This window comes from Uloborus diversus, chromosome 6 (assembly GCF_026930045.1).
Source record: "Uloborus diversus isolate 005 chromosome 6, Udiv.v.3.1, whole genome shotgun sequence".
Taxonomy (NCBI): Eukaryota; Metazoa; Arthropoda; class Arachnida; order Araneae; family Uloboridae; genus Uloborus; species Uloborus diversus.
Genome location: NC_072736.1, coordinates 57898884 through 57911657, shown reverse-complemented (window position 1 = coordinate 57911657; position 12774 = coordinate 57898884). Strand labels below are relative to the sequence as shown.

The 12774-nt window shown below is 31.2% G+C and overlaps 1 protein-coding gene across 1 annotated transcript; it reads right to left on the bottom strand.

Moving 5' to 3' along the window:
• Positions 1-2594: 2594 nt before the first annotated feature.
• Positions 2595-12472, bottom strand: LOC129225097 (uncharacterized). Its single transcript, XM_054859654.1, has 3 exons — positions 12112-12472; positions 8624-8870; positions 2595-2807 (listed from the first exon to the last, which is right to left on the bottom strand). The coding sequence occupies exons 1-3, from the start codon at positions 12309-12311 to the stop codon at positions 2640-2642; spliced, it is 615 nt and encodes a 204-aa protein (XP_054715629.1). The 5' UTR covers positions 12312-12472; the 3' UTR covers positions 2595-2639.
• Positions 12473-12774: the final 302 nt, after the last annotated feature.

The window sequence follows — 12774 nt, the reverse complement described above, 5'->3', positions numbered from 1 at the left end:
TTAAAGTGTGAATGATACAATGGATTCAAAAAGCGTAACCGTGGAAACGCGAAAATAAAATGGTTAACAACTTGAATGGCGATTAGATTTTTTGAACTTGATTTAAAACGGCTTGTACCTTTTTTTCCTTTGGAGATAGCAGCTTAATTTTTCGACCATCTGTCGAGATACATCTGGAGTAAAAAATGGTGCTTTTTTCCAATGGTGTCAAAAAAAAACTGTGGGACAATTCCTTTTTTTGTTGATAGATTTAATGAAGAAAGAAGTGCCTAAATTTTAGCTAAGCCTAAAACAATTCGAGTTAAAAACACGAATAACTTTCACCGTAATGAAATTAGAACATTGAATCAAATTGTGTAGAACGCGGAAAATTCTATCCTTTCCAACAATATATAATATTAATATATGTGCAAGTAATTTTTCACCTCCATAATCGGGAATTTATGTAAAAATTGGGCCTAAATTGGAATAAAAAAAAGAACTATTCATCGGATTTTTTCGAACCGGTCTGCAAACTTTTTCCAGACTTAAAGAAACAAACTGAAAATTTCAGCGAAATCGACCAGGTAGCTCTCGAGTTTGGCGCATTCAAACACACAGGCGCTTTTTGGAGACTTCATTTTATACTATGTAGAGATGAATGGTTTTCTCTTGCATTTTTGTATATTTACAAAGTGAACAATGGAGTGACAATGATTGGAAAGGACAATTATATATTTTTACTTAGTCACAAATAATGGACATTTTAAGTTAAAACATCAATGAAGCAAAAAGGTCGGTAAGACAATGGGACCTTGAATAGAATAATTTTTCCTGGCAAGCACTCTTGGAGTAAACAATTCTTGTAGCAAAAATGATTAAGTGTGTAATCATATATAATCATGAAAAAATTAGATATACCCAAAATTTTGCGCAATTCAGGGTGTCCGCGATCCTGAAGAGTCAGGAATTTTGACTATAGTTGAAAATGGTTGTAGAAAGTCATGATTTTCAGCAAAAAATGCTTAAAAATCACTGAAACTAACTACTGGTCATGGATTTTGGGTTCAAGAACATGCATACTTATTGAATTGTACACGTTAGGTGCAAAATTTACGTATCTTAGGCATTTCTTACACATTTCACTTCAGTCCCGATTTTTCACACATTTTGAAATCCGATTGCATATGCTTCTATAATACTGACTCGGATTTCTTTACTAGGTTTTCCACCATTTCGACACTTATAGTTATGTGTTTAGTATTATTTTTAACCCTCATCATATGCTTAGCTTTGTAATTAAGGTCTTGTAGAACTTCTAATTTTTCCGCTCATTCAATTTGAAAATTTTTAAGTCATTTGCATCTATATTAATTCAAGAGACTCATATCCTTAATTTTAGCAGTGTCTTAAATTGATGAAGACTTTAGGAAATAAAAGTGGTTTAAAGAATTAATCAAGGACATTTAGGACATCAATAAAATACAGAAATGAAGGAATTTTCAAGGATAAAATGTTTTACAAGTCCAAAAATGTTGCAAAATCAAATTCGAGAACCTTTTCAATATTTAGCCTATCCTAAGAATTTTGTTAATATATATATATATATATATATATATATATATATATATATATATATATATATATATATATATATATATATATAGTAATATCTTGTAAGTTTATTATTAAGTACTTTTATATTATTATTTTTATTTTTTTCTGATTATTTATTTATTGTAAACTTAATTTTAGTCATTATTAAATAATTGCTAGTCACAGATTTTTCAAAAAACTACTAGCTTTAAAAAAAATAATATTTTTTTAATTTCTCATTTGTTTATAAAATAAAATTTTAATTTTAAAAAATTCAAAAAATGGAATGAAAAAATAAATAAAAATCAAGCTTAAATGTTTTGCTGTTCACCAGTAGTTTTACATCATTTTATTATTTTTACTGCATGTTTAAAACTTCTTTTATTTTGAAAAACATTTTGTGTATCTTATCAGATTTTTTGAAGAAAAAACAAATTTGTTGACATGTAAATCCTTATCTACATACAAACTTTGTACAATTTTTTGGAATTCAAAAAATATTTTCAAAAATTTTAGATTTATAAATGTTTAAATTTCTGTAATTAACAAACTCTGTAATTATTTCATGTGTATCACCAGTCGTTATTGCAATTTTTTTTTTTTTTTTTTTTTGTAATATTAGCTGAGCTAGTTACATTTAATTTTAGTTTCAATTTTTAGGAACATATCTCCAAAGCATAGATCAGACGGTTGCAATTTAATTTTCACAAAACACTAATTTAGATATTCTTGTGAAAAATTAATGTTTTTTCTAGAAAAATTGCATCCCATGAGTTATGGAAAAGTCATGGATTTCAAAACTCGAAATGTAGCGGATGCCCTGACAATTCCTTCCATTAAAAAATATTACATGATATCTAAGAGGGGGAAAATGAACATCAAGGCATCAAAACTATGTGCCCATCTATCTGAAGATTTACTAGTTTTTAAATATGAAACTTAAAAAAAAAAAAAAAAAAAAAAAAACAGTTGCAAGAAAGTAAGCTGTTGCACAAGAAGTTGACCAACTACATTACACATACTAGAAGATTGAAATTTTAATATCTACATTGTTCACTTTACAATCATAAGCTGGGGGTATCATCTTTTTTCTTAGAGTCAGCAGCTGTCTCAGCTTGCTTTACTTGTTTTGGTTGCATTGCGATAAATTTTATTCCATCCTCTTTATGCCTTATATTTAGCATTCTGGATTCAGTTTTCAGTTCTTCTTCCATTTTAGCAAAAACATTTTTCTAGAAACAAAATAATTAATTTTTAATTTTGAATGTTTGGTACCAGTGTTTTCAAGACCAGATAAGCACATTTATTGGCTTATGTATCTTAATTCTAGATTTCATACTCGTGTACACTAGGGTGGAGTGAAAAAAATCAAAATCTGATAAATGTTAAGTAATAGTACTTAAAAGTTGCCTTTTGTACAGATATTTAGTCATGCAAAAGGATTTCGACAAAACAAATAGCTTGAGGGTCCACCCACGCCTTAAAGATGACCATAACTACATAAAAACTGGAAAAAGTTGCAATAATTTCATCAAAAATAAAAATTTGATGTAATATCACTTAAGAGAAGGCTTTTTATGTAGATTACAGACCGCATGTGATCATTTTAATGATTCCGACAGAAACCCTGTTCTCAGACGATGTTTCGATCATCAACAATACTATAGTTCAGTACACTGGTTACTTTAGAATCTGAAAAATATAATTTTGGAAAATACAGCAATGATCGTCATCAGAGAACTTTGTTTGTGTTTGATTATGAAGATAAATTCGAAGAATTGGACTGGACGCTGAAAATTTACAATTTCAGATATCAATTTCGAAGCTGAGAAACTACATGAGCTCATTGCTAAGTGGAAGTGGGGAAAACTTGGCTCCACCTTTCCAAAATGGGAATTTCAGATAAAATTTTGAAATAAATGGTGCTTGATGGTGTACCTACTGAATTTTTATGGTTCTCAAAACCTCACATGTGATACTAAAGCAGTGAAACGATAAGTAAAATTAGATAAAGAAGTGCTAGCTATAGTTTGTTTTATAACCAAGAGGCTTTATTCAAGTCAAATTAGAATTTAAAAATATGCCACAATATAACACTAAGACTGAAAATTGGCAGAAGTCAAATATAGTTCAACTCGCCCGCCATGCTATATTTTATAGTAATCAATGTGATTACAGTTTAGGGCTCAAAAATATTAAAATTTATTTAGCATCTTCTTTTGTTTTGAGGTGTGGAATATGTCCGCTGATGTACAGAGCATCAGGATGTTATTCAGTTTTGAAAATATATTCGTCAAATTCAAAGCATGTGTGGAACTTTGAAATATAGTTAATTATTAAAATAATCACATGCAGTGTGTAATCTGCACAAAAGCCTGCTCTTAAGTGATATTACATCAAATTTTTATTTTTAATGAAATTGTTGTAACTTTTTCCACTTTTTATGCAATAATGGTCAACTTCAAGGCACGGGTGAACCCTCAAGATATTTTTTTCTGGCGAAATCCTTTGGCATGACTAAATATCTCTACAAAAGGCAACTTTTCCGCACTATTACTTAAAGTTTATCAAATTTTGATTTTTTTCACTCCACCCTAGGTTTCCCCCACCTCACTCGGTCATTGTTTTTAAAGAAGAAATAAACATCAGTAATTCATTTCTATTATGTCTCTCGTAAATTGCAAAAATATTTATGAGTTCAATATAACCCATTTGTTTCTTAACATATATTTGTGAGTTTTCCACTGACAGAATTCTATCTTTTTTAAGTTTTAAGAAGAAAAAAGTCTTTGAGTTTAACGAAAAAACTCTCACTTAGGGAAATTTTTTTAAAAGGAACTGTGGTTTGCTTAGCATTATCTACTGTTTAGGAATTAAGTAATAACATTAAAAACCAACAGCAGATGTTTAGAGTAGATGAAGCAGTTTCTGATCATTTCAACTGAAACCCAATTTTTGATTCCAAAACTGATTACATTGAACGATGTATTGATCACATTAAGTAATAATTTTGGCATATAAATTAATAGAGAAAATCAGAACAAAGGGATTTTGACAACTATAAGCGATTGGTTTCTGATAACATTAAACAAAGACTGCTATATAAATCAGGAAAGGCCAACTCGCATGACACATGCAACAGTGCAGCAATGGCGGACCATTAACAGTGGCAAGGGAAGACCTAATAAAAAAATTTCAGCAATTGAGAAAAGTGTTGTTTTCTGAGTTTTTAAGCACCTTACGCACATTCAAAGAAAACTTGTGACTAATTTATATTAAATGATAAACATAATGATAAGATGACATGATCCAGGAGGTTGGCACACAAATCGTCTTAACCACAATATATTAGAAGTAGGGAAATGTGGGGCAAAGTGAAATAGTAAAAGTAACTTACTTTTTCAAATAGAACAAAATGAAAGTTTGCTCTGAAAATTGGTTCATAGAGAAATAGAACAATGTATTTCACTATAAAACTTGCATTTAAACATTACTTTATTTTTGATAGCAATTTTGTACCTTCAAAAAAAGATGGAAAATTTTCACTATATTTTTCCACGGGGCAAAAAGAAAAATGAAATATTTTCTTGATGAAATACATTCTTTTTGATAAAATTAATAGTATCGATAAAAAAAAATAATAATAAAGATATTTTTGATCAAATAAATGGGTAAATAAAAGAATGAATGAATAAATGAAAAGAAACTGAAACAATAAATAACTACATAAATAAATGGTAAATATACGAGAAAAAATAATTGGCTGTATAAAATAGTGAATGAATAAGACAATAAGTGAATGCATGGAAAAAAAGGGAATTATTAAATAAATATGTAAGAAATGTGATAAAAGACTTAATACGTAAATGATAGAAACTATTCCACTTTGCCCCGAAAGCACTTGACTTACTGTAAAAAGCATTTAAAATACAAATGAGCTTAATGACAAAAAAATACTGCAATGACTATTAGTGGATCTCGATTTATAATCCAAATGTGAGAAGCAAGAACTTAATTATTTAACCTGAGATTGCTCGCACAGGGTATGACATACCCACCTCTTCGCTTTCAATCAAATTTTTCCCCACCTTTTTTTTTTAAAGTGAACGATTCCTTGAGTAGCTGACTCATAGGTCATAACCTTGAAGGGGTAGAAACGGTGGGGACATTCTAAAATTAGTTTCTTTGGAATTGACTTCTACGGGTGTATCATACCCTGCGCGAGTATTTCTGCTAGAGTTCTGAACATACTCAATGCTTCTCTAGCATAGGACCTAGTGAAGACATTGCATCCCCTGCTAAAAAAGCAAAGTCAACATACAAAAGCTGTACTGAAAGCCCCCAATATAAAAGACAAAAACAAAATTTGGTTGTGAAAAATGTGGCAAAAACATTTGCATGGGCCATATGGCATGCATTTGCAAAAAATGTAGAAACTGAATGCAAGTCTTTTAAGAAAGTATTTTATAACTATACTCTTTTCTCGTATTTGCATTTTCAACCTTTTTGAACAAAAAAATTGAACTCAAAAATGCTAAAAAACCTCCTTGGGTATGAGATACTCTGCGCGAGCACTCCCGTTCATTTTGGTCGCGCGAGCAATCTCGGGTCAATGACATCAAAAAATAATTTTTGACTTAAAACAAAATATTATAATATGAGTATCAGTTTTTGAAAATTGCTTGCATTATCATATTCATTGATTTTCAGAAGTAACTTTTTCTTGACTGGACTTCATGCGTCTTTATATTGTTAAAAGATTACCAGATAGGTGGCGCTAAAAGAAGAGTAAATATTTCGACATTTCACTTTGCCCCTTTTTAAAAAAAATTTCCCACATTCCCCTACTTATCAGTAGCTATCAGGGTTGGCAAAAACCCGGGTTTTTTTTAAAAAGCCCATGGACCCAGGGTTTTTTGGGTTTTTTTAAATAAAACCCAAAAAAACCCAACTAAAGTTGGGTTTTTTAAAAGAAATGTGGGTTTTTCTGTCTTTTTTTTAGGGAAAATGTGGGGTACTTGTAGCATATTGTAGCGTAAGTATATGGACAAAGTGCAAAAATTATCTTTGGGTAAAAATCTGGAAAACTAGTTAAAATTCAGCGTTTTCTGAAGAAAAGTATAAAAGATGAAAAAACCCAAGAATGTTAAAGTTTCAGATTTTTTAATTTTCATTATTACCAACAGTTAGGCAAAGTTACTTCTCGAGTGATAAAATCTATTGTTCGTTTTTTTAATTACTACATTTTTTTTTTTTTTTTTTTTTGCATTTTACTTTATAGTATTTCATTTTGTTATGCAAAACTACTGTAGAACCTCAATTAGTTTAAATCCCTTTTTACTGAATTCCAGCTTAATCAAGACATTTCTTTGAATTTTATGTTGCCTGTTTTTCTATTTCTGTGTACAGGGTAAGAAATATTAAACTTTTTTTGTAAAATAATGAAAATACTGTACCTGTTCTGTTTTCTGTCGACCGTTTAAAAATCTTTTTTTCTAAAAAATTTACCTTGTGTTTATTTGAGATTTGTGACGTGTTGGTTAGTAGAAAATAATTTACATCAAAGCCTTTTAACTAGATTAGTTTCCTCTGTACAATCTACAAATATTGAGAAAATCAGATGTGACAGGACTTGGTCAAGATAATTTGAGTTATTTATTGACCAGTTAAAGAAAAAAGTTAAATACATTTATTTAAAATCTTTGAAGTATATATTTTTAATGCCATTAAGAGTTTAAAAATACTATTAAAGCTCAAAATTCATTTTTTATGTTCATTGTCTGTGGTGAAGAACAAATAAAAAAGTTTAAATTGTGAAAGTATTTAAATTAATTTTTTTAAAACTTCTTACAAAATTTAAAAAAAACCAAAAGTGGGCTAAATAATGGTTTTTTTTAAATGGGTTTAAAAAAAAAAAAAACCATTGGGTCCAACCCAATTGGGTCCAATGCGGCCAACCCTGGTAGCTATGTATGAAAGCTGTCACATAAAGAACAATGGGTAGTTAAGCCCATTTGTGCATTACACAAATGAATAATATCAATATTGTGCAAAAAAATTCTTGATTTACGCCATATTGTCACCTCAGAGCAACAATATGATATCTAATCCCAGAAATAACACTAAGATACATAAAATACACCAAAAGACCAATAACTATTTTATCAGTTTTTAAAACATTTCAGTGCATTGGAAAAATTAAAAGTGGCAAAACCCAGTTCTCCGCCCCCCAGATGAGGGTTAATATTCCTAAAATGGTTGAGCATCCATAATAAACATAACAGGGAAAAGATTTTAATTGTGGGAAGAAACAGGGTACATCAAAAAAATTTTAATTTTGAATCAGAGAAAAAATATTTATCTTGAGCCAAAAGCCTGTCTAATATGGAGTGTGACCACTGAGCACTTCTATACTGCCCTGCTAAGCACAAAAGTAGTAGCTGCACTTTTTGTCAAAATTAAGTTACGATCACCAGGTGGTTCTTATGTCATATATTTCACCCAAATACAATGTTTTATAGTCAGTTATCAATAACAAATATATTTTTTAAAAATTTGAAAAAGTTTCATCTGAATCAAATACATAGAGGCACAAAACTTTAAACAAAAGGGCAATTTCTCCTTTTGAACTCGGCTGCAAATACGACTTTCGCGCTTAGCATGGCAGTATAAAAATTCCAAACGAGTTTTCATATTGTTTATGAAGGCGTCAATAAATGCTTGGAATGACAAAGCTCATTTGCTGGTGGGTATTAGGAGGGGGTTATGCTCTGCAATGGCTTTCTAGACCATCCCAAACATGATCATTAAGATTGAGATCCAGAGACTTCAAAGGCCAGTCCATACGGCGAATATTCTCTTCCACAACATGTTTGTGACCTTAATTTTGGACAAGCGTATATATTGCTGAGGTTATATATACCCCACCTCATCGCTTATGTAGCATAAGAATCACTTCACCAGTTAAGCGTACTAAAGAATTTCTACACTAATTGTGATCTGTAATAAACTTTAAATTATTGTACTGTTAATATATGAGTATTCTTACCATTCTAGACTGTGCTTCACTATTTCCCATAATATGGATATGAACTTCATAATCTTTACAGAGCCATTTCTTAATTATTTTTATTTTTGTCATTAAATCATTATCGGTAATCAAATAGTTGATGGGAAGCTTCTTTAATACTTTGGCTGTCGAGATTTGCTTCTCCTCTTTCAGTAAATCTGCAGCAGACATCATTTTGTATGCTGGGTACGTCTTTCCATATTTTGTATCGTACACTCTTTCCAACCTAAAAAGATTTTACGTTCAATTTCACAGTTACAAAAATCACACTCAAAAAGACCCTCCAAAATCTAAAAGTAACATATATTGTACAATATATCTTATATTTTGAAGAAGGTTCAAATTATTCTTTGTTTTCTTTTTCAACCACCATTTTATACATTAAAGCTATAACGCTGGTTACTGAAACTTGACCTCCCTTACATCTTTATACAGTGGCCGCTGCTTATATGAATCACATTTGTTCTAAATAGTTTTGGTTCTATAAAGCGGCTAATTCAATACAGTTGGATTTTGTTCTGTTTTTGACAATTTGATTCATTAAAGTGATTGATTCAACTAACCACTGATTCAATTAACCGGCGTCCACTGTACCTTTATTTATACCTAGATATGAACATTTTTGTAAAGGAGGTCAAACGTCCAGAGACTGCCCTTGCTGTATCTAGGTGTCGTAATTCATCTGCCGGTATGTAAGCTTGATGAATAAGGATTTTTTAAATTGGAAAAGAAAGAAGCTGTTTTTAATTGTTGTACAGGAGATACAGCTCCAGGTGAGATTCCTTCTTCCTGCACTGTATGTTACCCCATTGCATTTTATCAGTTTTCTACGATGGAAAACAATCAATCTGAAATCAAGGAATAGAAAACTGTCAGAAAAGTTTTTGGTTACTTGGTTTCTGGTTGGTTATTTTTCATCTTATGCCCTACATGCTCAAGTGGCTAGCTTTCACTCCAACTTCTTTGGCTTAATTAAGTTTTCTGTTTGATGTTTCATTTGCTCAGGACTTTCCTGTGGTGTGTTAAATGCTCTTTAACGGACTCCTTGAAACATTGTAGCTTAAAAAAAGCCAAGTGTAGTACTTTCTTCAATATTTGTGCTTTATTAAAGTTGATTATTTGATTCATTAATATTTTAGCAAAAGATTTTTTGATTACTTTTCATACATGAATAAATGCAGTTTGTTTGCAAAAAATAACCAATTTTGAAAGTAATGCCTTCTGAGCAACCCTGGATTTAGCACCCCCAGAGGTATTTATTTGAAATGGGAACTGAGGACTTAGTGACAGTTGATTTAATGCACAACTGTAACCATTAGCATACAAGGAGGATTTTCAATACGACATGCATCCGACCTTTGACTTTCTAATTATGAATCTAAACCTTTAGTGATCAGGCCACCACTCAGGTTACAAAGAGTTCTTAATTTTTACATGAGAGTTCAGCTTCTGTACGCTTAAATGTTATTTGAATTTTTTACGTGTTATACTCAATTCAAGGATATTCCCTCCAAGAGCCCTCCTATTGTCTCCCCTCATGAAGACTATAAGAGGCTCTAGCACTTCTTCTTGCACCTCTATTTGTACGATGTAACTGTGGATATGAACAGTCACAAGGGTACTGTAGGAGAGGAAAACCTGGTTTTTTGGAGTTCACTAATACAGTTGGTTCTCTGTTTAACAACTTTCTCTGTTTAAAGAAGACCTAGCATAGTCCTAAATGCTCTACTGTAATTTTAGAAGCATTCTATTTAAGGACACATTCTACCTAAGGATGATTTTTTGTGGTCCATGAACGTCGTTAAACAGAGAGCCAACTGTGTGTGCACGTTTTTTGGCTTAAAAACTCTTCTGAATTTTTGAAAAGGAGGTCTTTTGAAAGATTTCAACTGGAAAATGTTCTAAAGGAAATATAAATGATCCATTTGGTTTGAAATACTTTCTTTTTAATTGTATTTTCCAGATTTTAAGCCGCTTGGCTACAAATCAGAAAATTAGTGGAGACATTATTTATCCCTGTTCTAAGCATTTTTCACACATTTGTGAGCCTGTATAAAACTTGCGCATGTTCATCATGCATATATTATTCAGAGTTATTACATTAAATTAGTTTCTTTAATGCTACTAATAGTAAATCAAAATACCCACGAATGGGAAGTTAAATGGACTATTGCCATACCATGGACAATGTCTATTTTGCACTAGTTACAAAACAAAAGGTTTACACTGCTGAACAACTACATTTTAGTTTATAATGTGAGTGTCAGTAACAACTAGTACAGGATCCTAGACTTCTCTGGGTCAAGGGAGAAACTCAAAACTCTCCTTACCCATTTTCTAGCTCTTAGCAAATTTAAATGAAAATTTAAAAAAAATGCACACACACACGCAAAGAAAAATGGCAAGTTTGTACTTTCAGAAGTTACCGCCTGAAGTTAGGGCCTCAGCTTGCTCCCCTCTAGATCCGGCACTAGAAATGACTGTTTAAAATTCTTTACAACAAATCTGACATTCCCCTCTGCAACATTTTTCGACCCCAGTTTGCAAATTTAAACAGAAGTCGGTTACACTGGCAGATCAGGTTACACTGGCAAGGAATTGAAGACATTCATAAAAAACTAAGATTTGTATAATTAAGCTTGTAAAATGTCCTTTAATGTTGAAAAGTTGGTTGTTTTTAGCAGGCACATGCACAGAAAATTTGATGGCCGTCATAAATGATTTTTACGGGCTACCATATCATTCACCCGAATGTCCCTCTTCAAAAATTTCCCCCCTCATTTAAAAAATCTCGGGCTCCCTTTAGGCTTGGGCCCGGGCCAACAAGTCCCCTCTCCCTCTCCCATGCACGCCCCTGGTCTTCAGCTTCAGAAACGTAAAAGACCAAGTGAAATTGAAATTTGAGGTTTACAAAGGGAATAAGAAAAAAATAAAATTTTAAAAAAATGGAACTAATTTGTATATAAGTTTGCATTCAATGACCAGCAAATTTTTGTGAAATATGCTTTAGGGACTGTTTTTTTTTTCCTTTGACCACTCACATGTAGAGCAACGCTTGGAAATAATTTTGAGTTTAAAAAGTAATTTCGACATTTTTGTCTTCATTCTCTTCTTCAACCTGACGATTCATTTGAGACCAATACTGAACGATTTGAGGGCAGTAAACTCATTTTGTAACATATTTTCACTACCAATGCAAGGTGAAATTGTCACAGTACAAAACAAAAAGGTTTACATTAAAAGAGCTTTAAAATGTTATTTAAAAAAAAAGGGGCATTTTAAACAATTGGGAAGTGAGAAAATTAGGGTGCATTGTTTTTTTTTTTCGAAACATCTCTGGATTAATAGTACAAGTAAATAACATTTTTTGATAACGTTATCTATCCAATGGAATTCATCAGAAACGAAATTTGATACCCAACATCGCAATCAAACAAATAAGAATACAACTTTAAATGTAAACTCACGTAAGATTTAGCTTTCTAGCAAGCTTTTCACTCTCCGTTTTAGCTTTAAGTCCCAAAATTCTGTCGTTCTGATCAACTAAAGTTACTAGTTCTACTGTTTCTTTAACTTTACGTTTGGGTTCTTTAAATAACGGGACTTTTGTAGAAATATTACGATATGGATAATATAGTTTTCGTGATAAGTCAAGAATTTTCAGCATTTTCAATATTTTTAGTAGATATTAGAACATTATATTAAGATATCAGTTTTAACACGGTTAGTTTAATTTCACACATTGATATGAATAAGCTTTAATAATACTAATAACAGTACAGATTAACTCAAAATTACGAGCGCATGACAATTGTTTATGTTTACATGAATTTCTTTAAAAGTTACAGTTACAGAATTGATTTCACTTCATTGAAGCTTTTACTTCTTCTTGAACAAGTACACAGAAAAATTCCTCCATTATTGCATATCAACGAAAAGAAAAAAAAATCCTTGGTCAGTTAGGGTAGATTAGCGTCCTTACATACGTGTGTTTATATAAAGACTCTAAGGTAGATGGAGGCAAACTCAAAAACCACACTAGTAGTGATTCTAAAATTAAGCTATTGGTAAGGGAAAACTATGCAAAGAAATAAAGACAAACAAAAAGAGAATGAGTTTACCTATTTTCC

Coding starts and splice junctions, on each gene's coding strand:
- LOC129225097 (XM_054859654.1), bottom strand. CDS start 12,311: ATGCTGAAAATTCTTGACTTATCACGAAAACTATATTATCCATATCGT. Junction 8,871..12,111: donor GCTAGAAAGCTAAATCTTAC/GTGAGTTTACAT, acceptor AAATCTTTTTAG/GTTGGAAAGAGTGTACGATA. Junction 2,808..8,623: donor GTGAAGCACAGTCTAGAATG/GTAAGAATACTC, acceptor TTTTGTTTCTAG/AAAAATGTTTTTGCTAAAAT.